General features: G+C 35.1%; 1 protein-coding gene across 4 annotated transcripts in view; it reads left to right on the plus strand.

Moving 5' to 3' along the window:
- Window positions 1-21,708, plus strand: part of Rtn4 (reticulon 4) — a 69,697-nt gene that overhangs the window by 13,579 nt on the left and 34,410 nt on the right. For 2 of the 4 annotated variants that reach the window (XM_004867277.4, XM_087216380.1), the window contains exons 2-3: window positions 6,200-6,256; window positions 7,255-9,648. The exons of 1 other annotated variant lie outside the window; for it this stretch is intronic. In XM_004867277.4, coding sequence (XP_004867334.2) covers window positions 6,200-6,256; window positions 7,255-9,648 — 2,451 coding nt within the window. The remainder of the gene's footprint in view (window positions 1-6,199; window positions 6,257-7,254; window positions 9,649-21,708) is intronic. One more of the 4 variants, XM_004867278.4, reaches the window with a different exon arrangement.

A 21,708-nucleotide genomic window follows, 5' to 3' on the forward strand; every position in this document is an offset into this window, starting at 1 on the left:
GAAATTTTTAACTATCAGATCACTAAGACTTTTTTTCCCTTTCTCTACTTGAGTTTGAGACGTTTCTGTTGATTTTTCTTTAACCAATAAATGTTTTCTATTATCCAATCTATTGATTGCCCAACTAATGATTTTATTTTTCAGTGAATGTAATTTTTGCTTCTAGCATGTTCCATTTTTTTTCTAGCATGTTGTTTTCTACCAAGATTCCCTTTCTGTTCACTTAATAGTGTCAGTCTTTGGTATAAATTTAGTAATTTTTAAAGGGCTGTTTTAATTTCCATTTCAATCTTTGCTAATGCAGCATTTACATTATTTCAGTTTGCTGTTGCATGTCATGGATATAGTAGTGTTAATTTTTGACCTGATATGCAATTAGTTTGCTAATTTGCTGGCAAATCATTCTGGGTTTTTTCAAGTTTTGATTTTAAAGTTAGAATGGTTTTAGAGCAGAGTCATCTGATTTTTTCTTAAAGGGCCAGGTACTAAATATTTCAGATTTATGGGCTATACAATATCTGTCTTTACTCAAGGTCCTAATTTGTACAAAAGTAGCTACAGACATACTTGAATATGTTCGAATATAACTTTGGATCATGAGCCATAGTTTAACTCTTGTGTTAAGTTTGAATGAGAATATTCTTGCTTTTAAAAAATATTTTAAACTAGTAGATAAAAACAAAATTGAATATTAATATGAAGTTTTTATTTGTACATTGTTCAGTGTTTTAAGTAGGTTAATAGTTTTGCTTTTAAAATGTACCAATTCTAGGGGCCGGGGATTTAGCTCAGTGGTTCCGCCGCCTGCCTCGCAAGCTCAAGGACCCAAGTTTGATCCCTGGTACCAAAAAAAAAAAAGTACCCATTCTGGCATTCATAGGAAAATGGGTGCACCTTGAGACCATAATATTTAATGAAATAAATTAGACACTCAAGCTTAAATACCATAGTTTCTCTTATATGAGAAACTCACAATATAAATAGCAAAATAAAGGTTAAATAATAGGAAGTAGGGTGATCTTTTTCAAATGAGAAGAGAAACGAGATGAAGGGAGGGGAGGAGGTGAGAGAAAGGAGGGAAAGGATCTGGTAATAAAAACAACTGAAGAAAAAAGAACAGAAATAGAGTTGCAAATGGGAAGGGGGCAGAGGAGGGAAAACGGGTAGGAGATGAAAAAAATTGAGATGTGTTATGTACATGTACCAATTCCCCATGATAAATGTAATTACTGCCAATATTTATTAATGAAAACAAGTAAGTGTGCTTATTCTGGAGCTTAAAGTTGTGTGTTTAGGGTTTTCAGTGAGAGATCTCTCTGTTCTGGCTGGTCAAAATTTTTAGTTCAAGTCTTCTAGTGTTGTCCTCTGAACTATTCATTTAGTTCAAAAATCTATTGCAGGTTTCTCAGCTATACCTTGCTGAATATTCTGTTCATATGCCGTGCATGTGCAGCAAAACAGTGTACTGTAGGGAACCCTACATAAATCTCTGGAGCTCCATTTCTGTGAAGCTTTGTTTTGTGTGTTATCCTGCCTAGCGAATTCCAGACAACCTTGCAGGCCTCCTTAGCTCAGCAAGAGTATACTCTTGGACTTCTTCACTTTGGGCTGCGAACCAGAAAGTGCCTTTAGGCTTTCTGTTTCTCAGGACTCACTCACATTCCTGTACTATTTATCCAGTGTCTAAACACAGTGGCTTGATATATTTTTGGCTATTTTTATAGTTTTTTATGTTGTAAGAGTTAGCCTGATATAGTTACTGTCATAACCAGAGGCTGTTCTTTGTGTAGTTTTCACTGTATTTTACATTTTTTGTTTTGTTTCGGTGGTGGTACTATGGATTGAACCTAGGGCCTCAAGCATGCTAGGATAAAATTTTTTTTTTTTTTGGTACCGGGGATCGAACACGGGACCTTCCACTTGCGAGGTGGGCGACAGCACCACTGAGCTAAATCCCTGGCCCCTAGGATAAATGTTTTTGAAGTGACCATGTCAAAGAAAATAGTATTTGAGTTTGTGGACATTGGTGAGATTGTGATATCATACATATTTTTAATTGATTAGTAGTAAATTACAGTAATAAGCTTACATTCCACTCATACTTAAAAAATAATATACTTAAAAAGTAAAATGTCTTTAGTTTACTTTAGTTTTGAAACAATACTTACGTGATGGAAGTAATTAGCATTCAACATATGTTGGACCAAAGCAATCTAAACTTAATAGTTTTGCTCTCAGTTAAGGAAATTATTGAACAGTAGGGGTAGGTAATTTGGAAAGTTGTTTTTCTAATGGTGGTCATTAGTTCACTGATTGTGTTCATTTTATTGCAGGTGATAAGGAAAGGAAATAAGATATCTGACTGTAGTGACAGTTAAAATTTTTTAGCTTTGTCATTAACTAGCTATGATGTTTTAAGTAAGTTTATGATTTAATGTCAATGTTGAAATATGAAGGAAGGAGAAGCATAGGTGTGGTTTAGGAAGACTTGTTTGGCCAGCACAGATGATAAGGAGAATTACTGGCATAAATTTAGACAGTTAATTTGGGGGGTAATACTGTGTAGGACCTTGTGTATATGAGAAAGGATTTTAAATATAAAATGGTAACCAGGAGGTTTTAAATGCTTTTGAACAAGAGAATGTATAATTTTCTTTTGAGGAATATTTGATAGCAATAGAATGTAAAGACTTACAGAAAAGTTCTGGCTTCCTCATTACTTGTAATTTAGTAAAAACGTATTTTTAAAATATATTAAAAATTTTTTAAAAACTAAAAATTTTAAATAACTTTTTAGTGTGAGTTTAATTCTTTGTTATATATTTCTATACTTGGCTGTTAAAAGTAGGAAAAATGAAGTTGATGATTAAAGTACTTGTTTCATTCAGGAGAATTTGGCATTATATAGAAAAGGGGAGCTGTTTGCCCTTTTCATAAACCTAGTAGAGTGCGTATGTGTCTGTATATATGTATATATGTATGTACGTAACATCTTGGTATTTCATTGTTATGCTTTTTACTTAATATAGTATCCCTGGTTATAAAATTGTTCATTCACTTGTGAAAGTCACTATATTCACAGAAAAACAAAGACTAATCTAAAAATCAGTATTTCTTTGTAAAACAAATTTTATGAAGTAAATTATAGGTATTTTAGCCTTTGAATTTGGCAGTATGATTGATCAGAATTTTTTAATGTTCTGAATTTTAGTCATTTAAAAATTCTAAATTTAATAATATAAAGTCCAGGAAAGGAAGTAGTACTACAGAGTGCTTAAAAGAGTATGGACTTACAAACTCTGAATTCAGATTTCAGATCCATTACTTTCAGTTTTGTGACTGGGGCAGTTACTTAGCATATAAGTTTTATGCCTTTCTTTTTTCATTTGTGACAAAGTGTAAAAGGGTGGTTTGGATAATTGGATGAGCAGCTGAAACAAATGTGTCTGACCAGCACAGTACCTGGCCTCCATTAATGTTTCTAGAAGTGATATTTTAAGCTGGACACAGTGGCACATGCCTGTAATTCCAGTTCTGTGGGAAGCTGAGGCAGGAGGATCACAAGTTCAAGTCCAGTCCGGATAGCCTAGTGCAACCATCTCAACAAAATTTTAGAAAGGGCCAGGGATGTAGCTTAGTGGCTGGCAGAGTGCCCCCAGGTTCAATCCCCAGTGCTGGAAGGGAAAAATGATGAAGTAGTAGCAATTAATCAGCCTATTATTTTGGATAATTATTAGGTATTTGCTTAGTGACAATAAGCTTGTCAGGAAATCGAACTTCAGTGGGTTGCTGAGAAGAGTTTACACAGCTGTGCTTGGCACAGATATATCTGTCTCAAGATAAAGCACAAGGACTTGGGAGTTAAGCTGGTTTGAATCCTGGCTCTCTTGCTTCCTGCACAACTTTTGAGGTAGATACTAAAATTATCCTTTTTTTACAAATGAGGAAATGAGGTCCAGAAAGGCTAAACAGTAACTTTTTCAGGGCTACCTGTTGAATGTGATAAATCTGGGATTTGAATGTGGGCAATTTGTTCCATGATTCATGATTGCTTTATTAGGAGACTGACAGTCCTGTTCTTGAAGGTCCAAGTGTGGTAGTGATTGGTTCTAGATTTTTTGTTAAGAACTTAGAAATGCAGTACTTATTTTGATTAAATTTGGACTGAATACCACTTTACGCAGTTAACATTTTTTTGTTAGAAATTCAATGAATATTTGCAATAACAACTTGAAAACGTTTTTACTTTTGTCAAGTGCCAGGAATACAGTTTTTCTGTAGGGGGGATTCTGCTATTAGATACTACTAAGTATGCATTTTGAGAAATTCTTTAAATTTTTGGCACAATTCTAGATGTTTGTTTTCCTTCTGTTTTTAACAGTAATATATGTTCCTAGCCCATTTTCCAAGTAGACTGTCCTCTGAAATAATATCTTAACTATGTTGTCAAGATGACAGCAGTACTGTTTTGTTAAGAACAGGCTTTTATTTACAGTTCTGCCTAAATTATTTGGTTTTACTTTTTGATCTCCAAATTTCAGTATATGCAAGCTTATAATTAATTCATCATTTTCACTGAAAGGAATTGGTTCTCATTTTACAAATGAGAATTGTGTAACTTAACTAAGATCATATAGCACATCATCTTTTAAAAAAATGTGTACACATGTGTATACATTTTGTAAAATCTTCTAAGGCCCTATAGCTGTCTTATTGGTTTGGATGAGTGTTCTACCTGTTGTTTTAGGTTATGGGAGACCTTTTTAAATACACATCAATTTTCCCTCACCACCTTGTCTGAGAATCCTTTAAGTGTGACATCATGTCCTGTATAGATTTATCCACAGTTTATTTCTCATTGTGAAGTTAGGGGATGGGGGCATTATACCCTTGGAAGACAGGTTCATACTTATGATAGCTGTATCTCTTTTATCTATTTTCGTCAACTTCTAGCTTGTCTTCCACATAGAAATGTCCAAATTTATTGGGTCCTCTCAGCTATAGAAATACCTTCCTGTCATCCTTCAAGCTATTCAAGTTGTCTTCTTCTAGAGGCTTTTTTCTAGTATAAAACGCAGAGCTTTAGCTCAGGATCTTCCAACTATAGGTACAAAGTTAATATAGCAGTATGTAGCATAGTGTCTGCTCCAGCTGCCATGACAAAATAGCAGACCAGTTGGCTTAAATAATAGGTTTCTTAGGTCAAGGTGTTGGCATGGTAGGTTTTACTCTGGGTCTCTTCTTTTGACTTATTGGTGGTACCCATTTCCCAGTGTGCTCTCATGGCCTCATGTGCTTGAGGAGGGAGAGAAGAAACAACAAACCCTCTGGTATCTCTGTAAGGCCACTAATCCTACTGGTCTAGGGCCTTACTTTATGACTTCATCTAACCCTGGTCACCTCCCAAAAGCTCCATCTTCAAGGACCATCACATAGAAGTTAGGGAGGGCTTCAACATATGAATGGGGGCAGGGAGCACATACATTCCATCTTAACATGTTTAAATTAAGAATGGCTCTGGAGAGCCAGAATAGCTGCTGCATGCCTGGGAGGCTGAGGCAGAAGGATCACAAGTTCAAGTCTTTCGTGAGCAATGTAGGGAGACTTCTTCCTCAAAAAAAAAAAAATAAATAAAAAGTAAATAAAAGATGGGGATGATGTAGCTCATTGGAAGAGTTCTTGCCTCAAGGCCCTGGGTTCAAGCCCCAGTAAAAATAGAATAAAAGAATAGACAACCTAGACATGTAAGGGAAAGTGCATAATTTTAGAGTGTTCTTCTAAATTGAACATATACCAATAAATTATTGAATAAAAGTAATTTTATTAAAATTCATCTTTTATATTTTTAGCTTGACTGTGACAAGACAATTACTGAAAATGTGACTAGAACTTTGGATACAGTATGTTAAATGAAAACACTATCTTAAAGCTGCTTTAGTTCATGAAGTTTAACGATGTTATATTGCCTCTTAAAAATGATAGACTCTATAGATAGCATTTAGTCAACTTTATAATATATGTGATGATTTGTCTGAATTAACAATACTGTTTCTAACTTCCTTTCTGTCTTGGCCTTTTCTCTGTAGATAAAAGTTTTTTGTTAACTCATTACAAACAACCCTTGCTTGCTCCTCTTATCCTTAGCCTCCTTCCAACCTGTCTTTATTTCTGCTGAGCTTGTATTCTATTTGTTTTTCAGATGAGACCCTTTTTGCTCTTCCTGCTGCATCTGAGCCTGTGATACACTCCTCTGCAGGCAAGTTCTTTCTGCCAGCCTTTTATCCCCTGAGTATTCTAACTTTAACTCTTTAGTCGTGTTAACTCCTTACTGAGTAGTTTGGATCTACTGTAAATTAGCATGGTTCCAAGAATATTTGTCTAGTGAAAAAGTTGAAATTTGCATTTTGTATGTTGTGTTCAAGGGAAAAGTGGGCAGAAGTTGATTAGTAATTGAAACTCTGTAAGGAATTCTTAAACCCTTAGTTTATAGTTACATATTGACCATTCTTTCTTCAAATAGTTTACCTGCATAAAGCCAAAGGCTGTTATGTAAAAAAAAAAAAAAAATGCTAGTCTGTCATTTACTTATCCTTTCTATACTGTCAAACTCTTCTCAAATCTTTTCTTTCTCTCAAACTAGTTAAAAGTAGCCTTTTTTCAGTTAATAAATTTTTCCAAGTTTGATTTGTCTTTGCATAGCATATTATTGCCTCTGAAACTATGCTCATGCTTTTGAATTTATTTTTTAATTGACAATTGTATATGTTTATAGTGTTCAATGTGATGTTTCAGTACATATATATTTTTGTTTTTCTTTTGATACTGGGGATCAAACTCGGGACCTTGCGCTTGCACGGCAGGCGCAGGAACCACTGAGCTAAATCCCCAGCCCCAGTACATATATATTAATTGAGCAAATCAGACTGTTTAGTGTATCTGTCACTGCAAACATTTTTATTTCTTTGTTATGAGAATATTTAATATTCTCTTGGCTATTTTTTAATATACGTTATTAACTACAGTCAAAATGCTATGCAATAAAAAATCTTATGCGATAGCCATGCATATCTTTTATTGACAATTTATTCAGGAAAATATGCAAATCTATTTGTATTTATTAAATGCTATTAACATTTCATTTTAGTGAAGAATTAAGTCTTTACTAACAGTATTTTATGAATCTGTCATAAAACTTGCATTAACTCTTTAAGAACACTGGTGTTCTCTAACTTTCCTTTCTGTCCATGGCCACAGAAAAAATTATGGACTTGAAGGAGCAGCCAGGTAACACTGTTTCGGCTGGTCAAGAGGATTTCCCATCTGTCCTGCTTGAAACTGCTGCTTCTCTTCCTTCTCTGTCTCCTCTCTCAACTGCTTCTTTTAAAGAACATGAATACCTTGGTAACTTACCAGCAGTATCTCCCATGGAAGGAGCACTTCAAGAAACTTTAAATGAAGCTTCTAAAGATTTCTCAGAGAAGGCAAAAAATCCATTTATAGATAGAGATTTAACAGAATGTTCAGAATTAGAGTACTCAGAAATGGGATCATCATTCAGTGGCTCTCCAAAAGCAGAATCTGTCATATTAGTAGAAAATCCTAGGGAAGAAATAGTTGTGAAGAATAAAGATGAAGGGGAGGATTTAGTTAGTAACACCATTCTTCATAATCAACAACAACTACCTATAGCCCTTACTAAATTGGTTAAAGAAGAGGACAAAGGTATATCACCAGAAAAGGACAGTTATAATGAAATGGGAATTGCAGTAGAAGCACCTGTAAGGGAGGAATATGCAGACTTCAAACCATTTGAGCAAGTATGGGAACTCAAAGATACATTTAAGGGAGACAGGGATGTGTTGGCTGCTAGAGGTAATATAGAAAGCAAATTGGAAAGTAAAGTGGATAAGAAAGGTTTTGCGGATAGCCTTGAGCAAACAAATCATGAAAAAGATAGTGAAAGCAGTAACGATGATGCTTCTTTTCCCAGTACACCAGAAGCTGTAAAAGACAGTTCAAGACCATATATCACATGTGCTCCCTTTAACCCAACAGCAGCTGAGAGCATTGCAACAGCCATCTTTCCTTTGTTAGAAGATCATACTTCAGAAAATAAGACTGATGAGAAAAAAATAGAAGAAAAAAAGGCCCAAATTGTAACAGAGAAGACTAGCACCAAAACATCAAACCCTTTCCTTGTGGCAACACAAGATTCTGAGACAAATTATGTTACAACAGATAATTTATCAAAGGTGACTGATGAAGTGGTGGCAAACATGCCTGAAGGGTTAACTCCAGACTTAGTACAAGAAGCATGTGAAAGTGAATTTAATGAAGCTGCAGGTACAAAAATTGCTTATGAAACAAAAATGGACTTGGTCCAAACATCAGAAGCTGTGCAGGATTCACTCTACCCAGTAGCACAGCTTTGCCCGTCATTTGAAGAATCTGAAGCAACTCCTTCACCAGTTTTGCCTGACATTGTTATGGAAGCACCATTAAATTCTCTGGTTCCTAGTGCTGGTGCTTCTGTGGCACAGCCCAGTTCATCACTGTTAGAAGCTCCTCTAGTTAATTATGAGAGCATAAAACATGAACCTGAAAATCCTCCACCATATGAAGAGGCCATGAATATATCACTAAAAAAAGTATCAGGAATAATGGAAGAAATTAAAGACCCTGAAAGTATTAAAGCAGCTGTTCAGGAAACAGAAGCTCCTTATATATCTATTGCATGTGATTTAATTAAAGAAACAAAGCTCTCTACTGAACCAAGTCCAGATTTCTCCAATTATTCAGAAACAGCAAATGTTGAAAAGCCAATCTCTGATCATTCTGAGCTAGTTGAAGATTCCTCACCTGATTCTGAACCAGTTGACCTATTTAGTGATGACTCAATACCTGAAGTTCCACAAACAAAAGAGGAAGCTGTGATGCTTATGAAAGAAAATCTTGTGGAAACTTCATCTAAATCAGTAGAACTAGAAAATGTGGGAAAACTCAGTGCTTTACCACTTGAAGGGGGAAAGCCATATTTGGAATCTTTTCAACCCAATTTAGATTCTATGAAAAATACTCTATCACCTGATGAAGTTTCATCATTGACCACAAAGGAGAAAATTCCTTTGCAGATGGAGGAGCTTGATACTGCAGTTTACTCAAATGATGACTTACTTATTTCTAAGGAAGCAAATGCAAGAGAAAATGAAACATTTTCAGATTCATCTCCAATTGAGATTATAGATGAATTTCCCGCATTTGTCAGCTCTAAAATTGATTCTTCTAAGTTAGCCGGTGAATACACTGACCTAGAAGTATTCCACAAAAGTGAAAATGCTAATGTCCAGGATAGAGCTGGGCCATTGCCATGCTCAGTAATGCCCCATGACCTTTCTTTCAAGAACATGCATCCTAAAGATGAAGATAAAATCCTTGTCTCAGATGAGTTCTACAAAGATAGATCTGACATATCAAAGGTGCCCTTACGGCCTCCAGATGTTTCTGCTTTGGCAACTCAAACAGAGATAGATAGCACAATTAAACCCAAAGTTCTTATGAAAGAAGGTGAGAAAAAACTTCCTTCTGATACAGAAAAAGAGGACAGATCACCATCTGCTATATTTTCAGCAGAGCTGAGTAAAACATCAGGTAATCAATGTATGCACTATTTCATGCTTTCATGTCACTTTTTAACCTAACCATGGAGCTACCACTACATTGTGTCATATATTACGTGTTTGTAGTGTCTAATACATTACATTGATTAGAATTCTTTACCACTATATCAGTTACAAGTTTTAGTGCTTTTTGTACTTTTCTTGGTCTCCTCACTCACCTTTGCTCTTAACTTTTCCTCATAGTTGTTAGTAATTTTAATACTGTGATTTTTTGGGGGGCCGTGCTACTGGGGATCGAACTCAGGACCTTACGCTTGTGAGGCAGGCATTGGAACCACTGAACTAAATCCCCGGCCCTAGTAATTTTAATATTTGTATCATGGAACTAGAAAAAAATTTTTATTAGAATGAGTTTCAGTATCTTTTCAGTGTATTATGATAGCATGAAGATAAGAGATATTAAGATATTTTCAGATGTGTTTATTTTTATCTTAGTTCCAAAGCATGCTTTTACTATTTCAATATAGAACATTTTTTCCAGTGAGAGGTATAAAGTTAGGCATACTCTTTTTGGCCTTATTTAGAAAAATATAAATTAAAGTATAATTCTTTTGAGAAGTTTTAACTTTCATTTTTTCTTTTTTTTTCCCCCAGTTCTGGGGATCGAACTACGAACCTTGTATGTGAGAAGCAGGTGTAGCACCATTGAGCTAAATCACCAGCCCGTCATTTTTTCTTTTGACTTTACATTTCCCGTGTACTTGATTTGCATAAAGTGATTTGCACACTTTTTTTTTTTTTTTTTTTTTTTTTGGTGCGGGGATTGAACTTGGGTCCTTGCTCTTGCAAAGCAGGCGGTGGAACCACTGAGCTAAATCCCCAGCCCCTGCACACACTTTAGTATCCTAATTTGACTTTTTTTCTATTAAAATTGTAGCTATCATGTTTTATTTATGAGTGTACTTATTTATTGGAGGTAGCACTAGCTCTTATCAGACTTTCGAAATGGTTGCTGTATTAAGGGAGATGTTGATCATTCAGGTAATAAAGGTGAGCATGGAGACTTGGTATTTGAAGATATGAACATGAAGGATAAAGGGAAAAGTCAAAGATAATTCCGGGATAATTCCTGGCATGTGCATGCATGAATGGCAGTATGAGAAACAGACAGGAAACATGAGAAAATAAAATGGGTTTATTTATTTATTTTTTGTAGTACTGGGGATTGAACCTGGGTCCTTGCACTTGCGAGGCAGGCGGTAGAACTACTGAGCTAAATCCCCAGTCCAATAGAATGTGTTTAAAAGGAGAAGGTAAAAGAAAATTGTATTGAATACAGTAGTATGGGGGTATCTGTGAGATACTGAACAAGTTATGGATAATATATATATTATCAAGCTCTTGAGAGAGATCTTGGCTGTGTATGTATGTATATGTGTATTTGCTACTGACTTAAAAATAGAAATTAAAGCCACAGATAGAAACTAAGGAGAAGCAAGAGAAAAGAAAGGTTTAAAGGTGAACTATGTGGTCAACATTAAATACTAGAGAGGTCCATTAAGATAAAGCTTGGAGTTTGTTTAAAAAAAAAAAACTGTTAGTATAAAAATAGCAAGTAATATGAATGGGCAGTTAAGGCTGAAGACTAAATGGGACTAGAGCAAATGGACACTAAATGTTGACAACTCTTAAGTTTGAGAACACAGAATCCAGTTAGCAAGCAGGAGGGAGAGTAAGTATGGAGTTGATGTGGGGTTTTGGTTTATTTTGAGAGAAAGTCTGATCCTAGGTGCTGTAGAGAGTTCCAAGGGGATGAAAAGTGCTCCAGAGTTCAGGTGGAGGAGCCTTAGAGAAGGAGGAAACTGCTTTGTAGTAAATGGACAGGTTAGGCATTAGTGCTACTAGAGTTTTGTGGCTAGTAGCTGAGGGAATTATTGAGTGGTTAGTGTTTATTCTTTGAAGGACTTTGTTAGGTTATTTGCTGAAAATGAACTGGAACATGCTTAGTTGGAATAGATATATGAAATATTTTCTAACCAGAGAAGCAAAGCAATGTATTAAGAGCTCAGTCAAGGATAAAAGATGGTCTGTATGGTAGGGTTCCTTTTCTTTGTGCTAGACAGCCTGGAGGTTCAGACAAAGCAAATTGCTGTATTGTTTGTGTTCTGTTATGGTGGGCCTAGTGGAAGGACAGTGAGTCCAGAGAGTTGAGGATAATAGCTGAAGAGACATTGGAAGTGATGAGGTGATAAGTTGAGGAAATGAAGAGGAACTTGACACATAGGTGGAAAGTAGAAAACCCATGAACTCAGGGTCCAAATTGGAACACAATTTAATTTGTTAAGTTATTTGGAATAAAATGTGACTACCAGAATGTTGTGGTCAAAATAGGATTGTGAGTGTGTGTGGGTAGGTGGACATGTTGGATGTTAAATTTAGAATTTTAGAGTAATACAGTTCAGCTTGATTATACTCATAAATAGCCAGGGTTTGGCCATGAACGAAGGCCTACTGTGAAGTTGGGTGAAGGTTGCTAAAGGTGAGGTCAAGTAAACTATGAGACCAAGGAGGTTGAATTGCATTTCACATGACATTGGTGTTTCCCAGGATGATGACAGGATTTCAGATGGATAAGTTGATTAGGAGGAAATAGGAACAAGAGTCTGGTAAATGTCATGGTAACTGACAGAATAGAAGATGAACAATAAGAAAGAATAGAGTGACATAGCTGAATGCGAAGGGCTCTGAAATAATAGTCTGGAAGGAGCATTGGTGAGCAGAGGGTATTGACATGCTCCCTCCTCCCAGGTATGTAGAGTATAGGAGAGTAAGCAGCCTCTATGTAGACCATTTAGGTGTCCTACAGGGAAAGCACTATTCTCAAGGAAGAGCCAGGTTTTAGTGAAAGTAAGATAATGGCAGAAATGCCCAGGAAAGAAGTTGACCACTGGGAGAGCAGATTCACAGTAGAATAAAGGTTTCAAACAGTACAGTAAAATGATCTGAGAGGGAAGAATGGAAGAAAGTATCTTAGAAGCTCAATGCAGCATGGTGATGAGAGTGTATAGGTAAAGACAAAGGAGAAGCAGAGATGTGAACAGTTTTGAAATGCCTGTGAAATCTCTCCCTGCCCCAGCACTGCCTCTCAAAATTTAAAGCTAGCAGTCCTCTGGTAGAAGCTCTTAGGAATTTCAGTAGTCAGCTGCTGCTTAGATTGATTTTGCTAAACCTAGGGATCTAGAGCCTAATACGACAGCATTAAGGGAAGAATAGGCACAGCGCCCTTGAAGACTTAGTGTAGGGATGGCTTAAGAAAGAATTAGCAATGCTTGGGCACTCATTTTAAGAAATATTTATGCCTTTCCTCTGAGAGAATTGTTACTTATGACTTTTCACTCAGTCTTTTTTTTAACCTCTCTTTGATTTTAAAAAAATCTTTCAGTTACATGTAACTATAAGTATTTAGGAGACAATGTGATAATTTAGTAAATGTGTGCAGTGTGCAATGATCAGAACAGGATAATTAGCATTTCAGTCTCCTTAAGCATAATCTTTTCATAGTTCAACCTTTTGATACTAACTTATGGCAGCTCAGTAGGGAATAGGAAATTATTTGGATGCACAAAATGCGTGTATCCTACAAGTCATGGGACAGAAACTCAGTGTTGGCCTAATAAAAACAATATGACAACATGAGTCCTACTCTTGGCTGTAACACTGACAGTCACTTGATCCTTCATCCGAAATCATCCATAACATTTCACCCCATTTGCTTCACTATTTTTGATTTCTCTTTTCTATGGTTACATAGATACATCTTTGTTTTTTCTGAACCATTTGAAATAAATTATGCTTTTGGCATTTTGCCCCTAAGTAGTTCAGATTTCCTAACAGTACAGCTGTTAACTTCATAAATTTACATTGATACAATACTTTTTTCTAATTACTATCCTTATGTATGTTACCTTTCCCATCACTGGGACAAAATACCTGATACCCACAACTTTAAGGAGGAGAAGTTGATTTGGCTCACATTTTCAGAGGGTTCAGTCTATGGTTGACTGGCTTCAAGGCAGAAACTGCATGGCAGAAGGGCTTGTAGGAGGAAAGCTGCTCAAACCAATAGAAGCCAAGAAGCAGGGCAGGGTAACATTGCCAGAGAGGAAGGGGTAAGAGACCAGTTAAAAAATAAAGTGAATGCTTAAATTTAAAAACATTAATTACAGTAAAAGACACATTGCCATTAATTGTTCTCAAGATAGTCCCCCTTGCTTTAGACACACTCATTCTTGCCATTTTCTGAAGCAGCTCTGGAAGTTTTCTTTTGTATGTTTAGTTGTACTGTTGCGGCTGCCTTGATATCCTGAATTGATTAAAAAATACTTACCTTTTATGGTTATTTGAATTTGGGGAAAAGCCAGATGAGGACACACTGTAATATTTTATTTTACAGAATTTCCATGAATATTTCATCACATGTGATCAAAAATATGAATGTTTAATTTTTAAAATGCATTGCAATAAAGGACACATTGCCATTAATTCTCCTCAAAATAACCTCCTTGGGGAAAAAATAACCAAGAGAGATTATGTAAAGGTGCAAATTTCCAATGGTGAATGTCATTATATTGTATACCTAGAATGTACCAATAAAATTAAATTAAAAAAAATTGTCCCCCTTCAAACACAGTCATCCCATAATTCTTGGTAATGTGTCTTTTACTGTAATAAGCTTTTTATTTTATTTTATTTTTCCCCCATTCCCCTGCCCTCCTTTCACCCTTCCACCCTTCCCTATTTATGAAGACTGTTTCCTTTTTTTTCCCTTTTCTAAAACTTTCCTTGTTTTCTTTCTCCTACCCCTCCCACTTCCCCTACTCCTTTATACCTCTTCTTCCTATTTCACAATATCAGTTATACATTTTGATCCTTATTTACACTTTGTTTTTCACACCAGAGAAACTATTTGTTATTTACACGTGTGTCCTATTTATTTCACTTAAGAGTTTGGCCTCTGTGCAAGCTTTTTATTTTAAACACTCATTGTATTTTTTGGTCAGTTCTGTATGACTCACCCAGATATACCCAGAAGTGTGCTTTACTGATCACATAGGCACTCTCAAGCTAGTCAAGTTGACAAGCCAGCTTAACTCTCACATCATGTTCCAGTTTTGTTAGTTCACCTAGTAATGTCATTTATACCATATTTTCCCCTTCTAGTATAAGATTGAGTCTAGGGCCAAGCATTGTGTTTATTTGTCATGTTTCTTTTGGCTTCTTTAATCTGGAATGTTCCCATTCTTTATCCCTTAAGACATTTAAATTTTTAAAGAACATCCCTCCTGCTTTAATAGAACATTATTCATTTTGGATTTGTCCAGTGTTTTTTAGTGGTTAGATTGAGGCTATGGATTCATGGTCAAAAATACTATGTAAGGGCTGGGGATTTAGCTCAGTGGTTCTGCTGCCTGCCTTGACAGCGTAAGGTCCAGAGTTTGATCCCCAGTACCCCCCCCCCCCCAATACTATATAGATCAGGTAGTTTTTTTCTCATTATAGTACATCTGGAGGTTTTCTTCTTATTGTAGTACACCTGGAGGTACTTAGTATCATTCACTCATAGGTGAAGTTAATTTTTACCATCTTGTAGAGGTAGTCCCTGATTGCTTCATTGTATAACTACAGTATTGCTTTTCTTCCTCCTTTAAAATTAATAAGCATTCTTTGGGTTACACTTCAAGACCATGCAAGTATCTTGCTCCCCATCAAAATCCATCTTCCTAGATTTAGTGTTCATTGATGATTCTTGTTTGATCCAGTCTTTACCACAATGGTTACAAAATGATGGATTTTTCAACTCTAGCCCTCCTTCAGTGTTATTTAGTTGACCTTTGGCATTCTCTATGAACAAGAGTGAAGTTGTGAATTTCTCGTTTATCTTCAGTGGTTCACAATTGCTGTACTTACTTTGGTGGTAATTAAATAATTTAGATTTAAATAATTCAGTTTGACTTAAAGGACATGGCAACAGTTTTTGGGGAGGAGGGGTTAAAATGGGATCGCTTCTTATTTTCTGCCATAACAAAATGTAGGCTTGTCTTATAAATAATTCTCCTCTGCCTCAGCCCTGGACTCAGACATTTTTCAGGAATTCCTGATTTCTTCTAGTGTGGAATAAGATTATTTTTACAGTAGTGAAATAATAAATATCAAGTATTGTTGCTACTTGTGGAAGTTTTTCCATTTTAGCTCTTCAAGTGGAAAGACTTAGGAAATGTATGTGTGTGCACAAGTATATATACACACATACAAATCATACACATTATAGAAATGATGAGCTCACACGGATATCTCCAATTCTAATCCATTCCCATAGAGTTCTTTCTTTGTACATTTCATATTTGTCTATTCTTTGTATAGTAAGAGCCCTGATTACTAATACCACCAGTCCATTTACTCATTTGTTCAATCTTGCAATTTGCCTAAAATAGTTTTAGAATGTTTTCCTCATATTACTATAACAGACTTTACAAACTTCATAAAAGGGTTCCAGGATTTGTTTGAAAATCCCCCTTTCATAACCCGTCTCATGATTGAATATAAATATATATATATATATATATATATATATGCATGCATATGCAAAGACTTTGTTCCCAAGTTATTTGGGGTAGTCTTTTTTTCTCTTCTCCCCTCACTTTCAGTATAGGTAATATAACACCCAGTGGTAGAGCACTTGTCTAGCATAAGCAAGGTCTTGTGTTCAGTCCTCATCACCACAGAAGCCTTTAACTGGAGCTACTAGTAAATGTACAGCGCGGCTAAGTTAGCACCTGACTATTGTTAATAAAAAAAAAATCACTTTTAAAAAGTGACATTGTTAAATTAGGATTGATTTAGAGCTTAATGTGGACCCAGTACAGATTGAGACTATATATGTACCATTAAAGATAGATACCACTAGCTAAATATGGTTAAAAAGAATTCCATTTTGAGCATTTTACAGACTTGAATTCTAATCCAGGCCTTTTCTTCACCTTGGGAAAATGTTTCAGTAATTTTAGTAGTAGAAATTTCTCTCAAGGACCTATTGTCCCTGAGAGTGAAGTCAAGGCAGCTGCTCATGAAATAATCTGGAATTGTGCTCATTGTACAAATTGTAAAAATAGAGAAAAGCAGTGAGATGGGAAATACTGCCCAGATGTTATGAATATTTTAGAATATATTCTAGTTTGCTTTCAATATATGTGTACTTAATTAGTGTAAGTATTTACTAAGTGGGGATCATGTTCTAAATATTGTTTACATGCTTAAAGGTTTTTAGCAATATTTTATATAATGTAAACATTTTCATGTCTAAACATTCTGCATACTTGATAATGCTTTGAGTTCTTTAGTATGAATATAATTTAATCAGTCAGCTTGCTGTTGTCAGCTTTAGATTGTTTTTAACTTATTTGTAAATAATGCTATTGCTAATTTGTATATTTACAAATATTTTACATATCAATTCTTTTTCATAATTACTAGGTATAAAATTGTAGGTTAATGAATATGAGCATGTTTAAGAGTATTGACAAGTTGGCCATTAGAAAAATTGTACCAATTTCACCCTGAAACAAAAAATACCTGTTTTTCTTACCATCACCAATTGATGCTGTTTTTGTTTAGTTGACATTTCCACATTACATGAAATTCAGAAACTTAACTTTCTCCCTCTTTCCCTTTCAGGGCCTTTATACTGAGCTATGTCCTCAGCCCTTTTTTATTCTTTATTTTTAGATAACATTCTCCAAAATCACTAAGTTGCCCAGGTGGGGCTTGAATTTCTAGACATCCTCCTTCCTCAGCCTCCCAGAGTGTTGGGATTACAGGCATGTGCCACCATACCCATCCTTTTTTTTTTTTTTTACTTCTTAGGTATGTTTCCAGAAATTTATACTTGGTATTTTTATAAAACCATTACCAGTTTGAGGGACGAGGATGTAGCCCAGCAGCACCATACCTGTCTGACAAGCAAGGAAAAGGTCCTGAGTTTGATTGGGGCGGGGTAGGGGGGGTGTTGCAGCTCCTTAAAAAAAATGGGCTGAGGATTTAACTCAGTGACACTGCCTGCTTTGCAAGCACAAGGTCCTGAGTTCGATCCCAGGTACCAAAAAAAGAAACACTTAACAGTTTGATAGATGAAACAGTGGTATCTTGCTCTTTTGATCTTTGATTATTGGTGATGTGAACATATTGCGTATATTTATTGGCTAAAATATTTTGGTTTTGGTAAATTGGTTCTTTGTACTTTTTGCCTACTTTAAAATTTAGTTGTTTATTTCTTTCGTTTTTATGCGTGTTTATATATATATTATGCAAAATCTTGTCGTTTTACAGTTTTCCCTCAATTTTCTAAAGTATTTTTGTTTTCCATTACATTTGGGGGGACATTTTCACTTGTTACAAATCTATGTCTTTATTGTTTATACTTTATACATTTAATTGTGGTCCATTTAACATTGATTTTGAATTCTGGTCAGAGATCATTTTGTCTCACTTGTGAATTTGTTGGTGGAGTTGTTTTCTTGTTAACCATCATACTCTGATCTAATTCTCTGGTGCCAGGCAACAACAATCCTATGGAAGGGCCAGAAAATTGAGAATAGTCTACTTGTAATCCATCCTGGAGTGAACAGTAGACTGAGTGTTGGTGCCATCTAGTGTTGTTAATAGAAAACCAGTTCTCTGGAATACTTCATAACTAACCATATGGAATTTAGTTTTTTCAGTTGGGCAGAGTCATTTAGTGAGCTACATATATATGCTTTACACTTATAAATGACTTTAAAAATGATTTTTGTAAACAGTTTTGAATTTTAACCTCTTATATTGAATCAAATGTTTGAATCAGGGTATTATCAACATTTTGAAATGACCTCAAGATTTTCTCAAATCTTTGTATTTTAATGAAAACTTAAAAGTTTTAGAACGTCTTTTCAGAGTCTAATGACTTAATTTTTGAAATTTGAATTTAGAAATGCTTTGAATCTTTAGGAATAACTATTTTAGATTAACATCAGCATTTATTCAGTTCTCATCAAATAGTAGTATTACTTTAAACTTTGAGAAATTTTAGTACTGATTTTAGCTAATGTGAAATTGTTTATGGACTTCAAAAATACTTTTCTGCCATTTTAAGTTATGTCATTCATTTTGTAGATTGAAATCTTTCTCCATTTCTGTAGATTCATTTCAGTAATGTTGAAGTGCTGTAATTTAGTCCATAGAGGGCATTATATTATAACATATGGTAGGGTTTTTAAATTGCTTTTAATACCTGTCAGTAATGAAGAATGTTTAATTTTCTATCTTTGTGTAGTTCAGAATGAAGTTTGTAATAAGTTTAAAACTATGAAGCTGTAATTGTTTTGTATTAACAAAGTTTGTTTTCTGTGGCTAGAAGTAGAAAGTTTTGGGTATAAAGAACAACAGTACATGAGTAGTATCTGACTTAGAGAGCAGTAGCACTTTAAATACAAATGACTACTTCTTTCCTACCTTTTTTTCCATGTATTTAAATATGGTAAAGAAAATAAAGCAAAACAAAAATTTGAGTTTTTCTGGAGTTTGGCAGTAGGAGGAGGAAAGAAATGGAAAAGGAGGAATATCTTAGGAAAGAGCCAAACAGGGCAGGCATATGGCTTATTTACTGCTGCCTGTTCTACTCTGAAATCCTGCCAGTTGGGTACAAACTAACACACACACACACTGAGAATTTAGAATTTAGAAATTTTTTATTCTGTAGTAGCAGATGATTTACTCATACGTATTCCTTTGTGAAGGAGTTAGGGATACTTGTGGAGAGATCTTTATCTTTGGTTTTTGTAGTGCTCAGGAAAGGCTACTGGGGATAATGAATATTGAGCAGTGGGAAGCTGTTAAATAGGAACTTTCGAACTTCTATTTCAAAAATTCTGTGTCAGATTTATTTTCTGATGAGGAAAAGAGTAATACTTTCACCCTGTCCTCATCATCCCCTCTCCCAATATGCAGCAGGACTTAGACAATATTTTTATTTACTTGCATAAAAAGTAAAGAAGTCTTCTGTAACTTCTCCTTTGGGAGCCTTTACTTCTAAAGGAAAATAAGGTCCTGTCTCAAATAATCAAGGTGTCATTTTGCAAGTTGGGATGTGGGTGCGTTATTTGAAAATATCGCTGGAAAAAGTTTTTTTTGTTTTTTTTCTTGGTATTGGGGATTGAGCTCAGGACCTTGTGCTTGAGAGGCAGGTGGCGGAACCACTGAGCTAAATCCCCAGCCCAAGATTTCATTTTTTAAAATAATAGATAGTTGAAGAAAATAATGATAAATTTTAAACAGATTTATGCCTCCCCTTTTTTAACCTGTTACAATGGAGGTTTAATGAAAATATCCATAAACTATGCAGATAGAAATTTGTCCCATCAACTTTATTATTTTTTTTTTTGGTAACGGGGATTGAACTCGGGACCTTGCGCTTAAGAGGCAGGTGCTGGAACCACTGAGCTAAATCCCCTGCCCCTGTCCTGTCAACTTTAAATTTAATTACTTCAGTTGCTTAGGAAACCAAATTGAAAACAACTCTAGTTCTAAAACTCCCTGAGAATGAAATGGACAAAAAAATATCAGTTGATTTCCATGAGCTAATTTTTCCTGCATATTTAGTAGCCTACATTGCAAAGACTGTAAAAATTAACCAGAAATCACTATGCAGGGTTGAAATGTTTACTGAGTTTAAGGGTTCTTATTTTGAATTTTTAATCTGTCTAGGACACTATTATTTTTAATGTTTAGATGAGTGATTATTATTGCACACTTTTGGTATTCTCAGTATGTGTGTCAGGCTTGAACCCAGGACCTTTACACTGAGCTACATCTCCTTCATTTTTAAAATTTTGAGCCAAGAGTCTTGTTAAAATGCCCAGATTGGGCTTGAATTTGTGATCCTCTTATCTCAGCCTCTCAGAGTGCTGGAATTATAGGGATGTGCCACCATGCTTGGCAAAAATAAATGAAATCAAATACACAAAAGATATGAATAGTATTAATATTTCTTTTTTTTGTTTTGTTTTGTTTTTTTGGTACCAGGGGATCGAACCTCTGGTCCTTGTGATTGCGCAGCAGGCGATGTAACCACTGAGCTAAATCCCCAGCCAAATAGTATTAATATTAAATGCCTTTTCTGTAGAAATTTTTCTCCTAATAGTGTAGTAATCTCTAACTTGAAAATTGTGTTTGAGTGGTGTTTTTAGTACTTCATTTGTGTGGTATTTATTGGCCTTTAAGGTTTTTTGTTGCTGCTGTTTTGTGTTTTTGCAGTGCTGGGATCAAATCCAGGGCCTTGAGCATGCTAGGCAAGCTCTCCAAACTAAGCTATACCCCAGCCCCAGGTCTTCAGTGTTAAGGGACTCATTAGAAAGTACTGTTTTGGAAGTGTATTATACTTACTAAATAGTTTGGAGTTCTAAAGTATTGTATGAAAAGGCCACATAATTCAGCCAGGATGTGACTTGGTGACAGGTTTCTCAAATATGCATGGATCTATCTGGTGAATAAAGCTTAAAGTTAAACATTAACTCTTTGAACTGAGAATACCAGATGATTCTTAAAAATGACTTTCCTTTGTTTAAAATTGGAGTTGGAGAACAGATAGGAAAAGAAATGAGTCATTGGTATTTAGGCCACTTCTGATATTAAGGAATTTGCAAAGTTTGTAGCCCATAGTTTTATAGGAGTTCAGAAAAATCCCTACTTCAGTGTAGCTATAGACTCAAAATACATGCTTTTCTACATAGGCTACATATCTTCTAATATTTTGTTATACCATGCATTTAAAATATTCTGATTTGTCCTTATTTACTGCTAGCATCAGGTAAACTAGTTGTGGAACATTAATAAAGATATTCTGCATTGATTTGCAATTTTATAAATTTGAACAAAATTTTGGAAATACTGTAAATATAGTTATTTTTAGGTTTATCAAAATTTTGAGGGCCAGGGATTTAGCTCAGTGGTGCCAATGCCTGCCTTGCAAGTGCAAGGTACCAAAAAGATTTTTTTTGATTTG

Source organism: Heterocephalus glaber, unplaced genomic scaffold (genome assembly GCF_053883595.1).
Source record: "Heterocephalus glaber isolate CG9 unplaced genomic scaffold, H.glaber_assembly_v1.0 deba00001457, whole genome shotgun sequence".
Taxonomy (NCBI): domain Eukaryota; kingdom Metazoa; phylum Chordata; class Mammalia; order Rodentia; family Bathyergidae; genus Heterocephalus; species Heterocephalus glaber.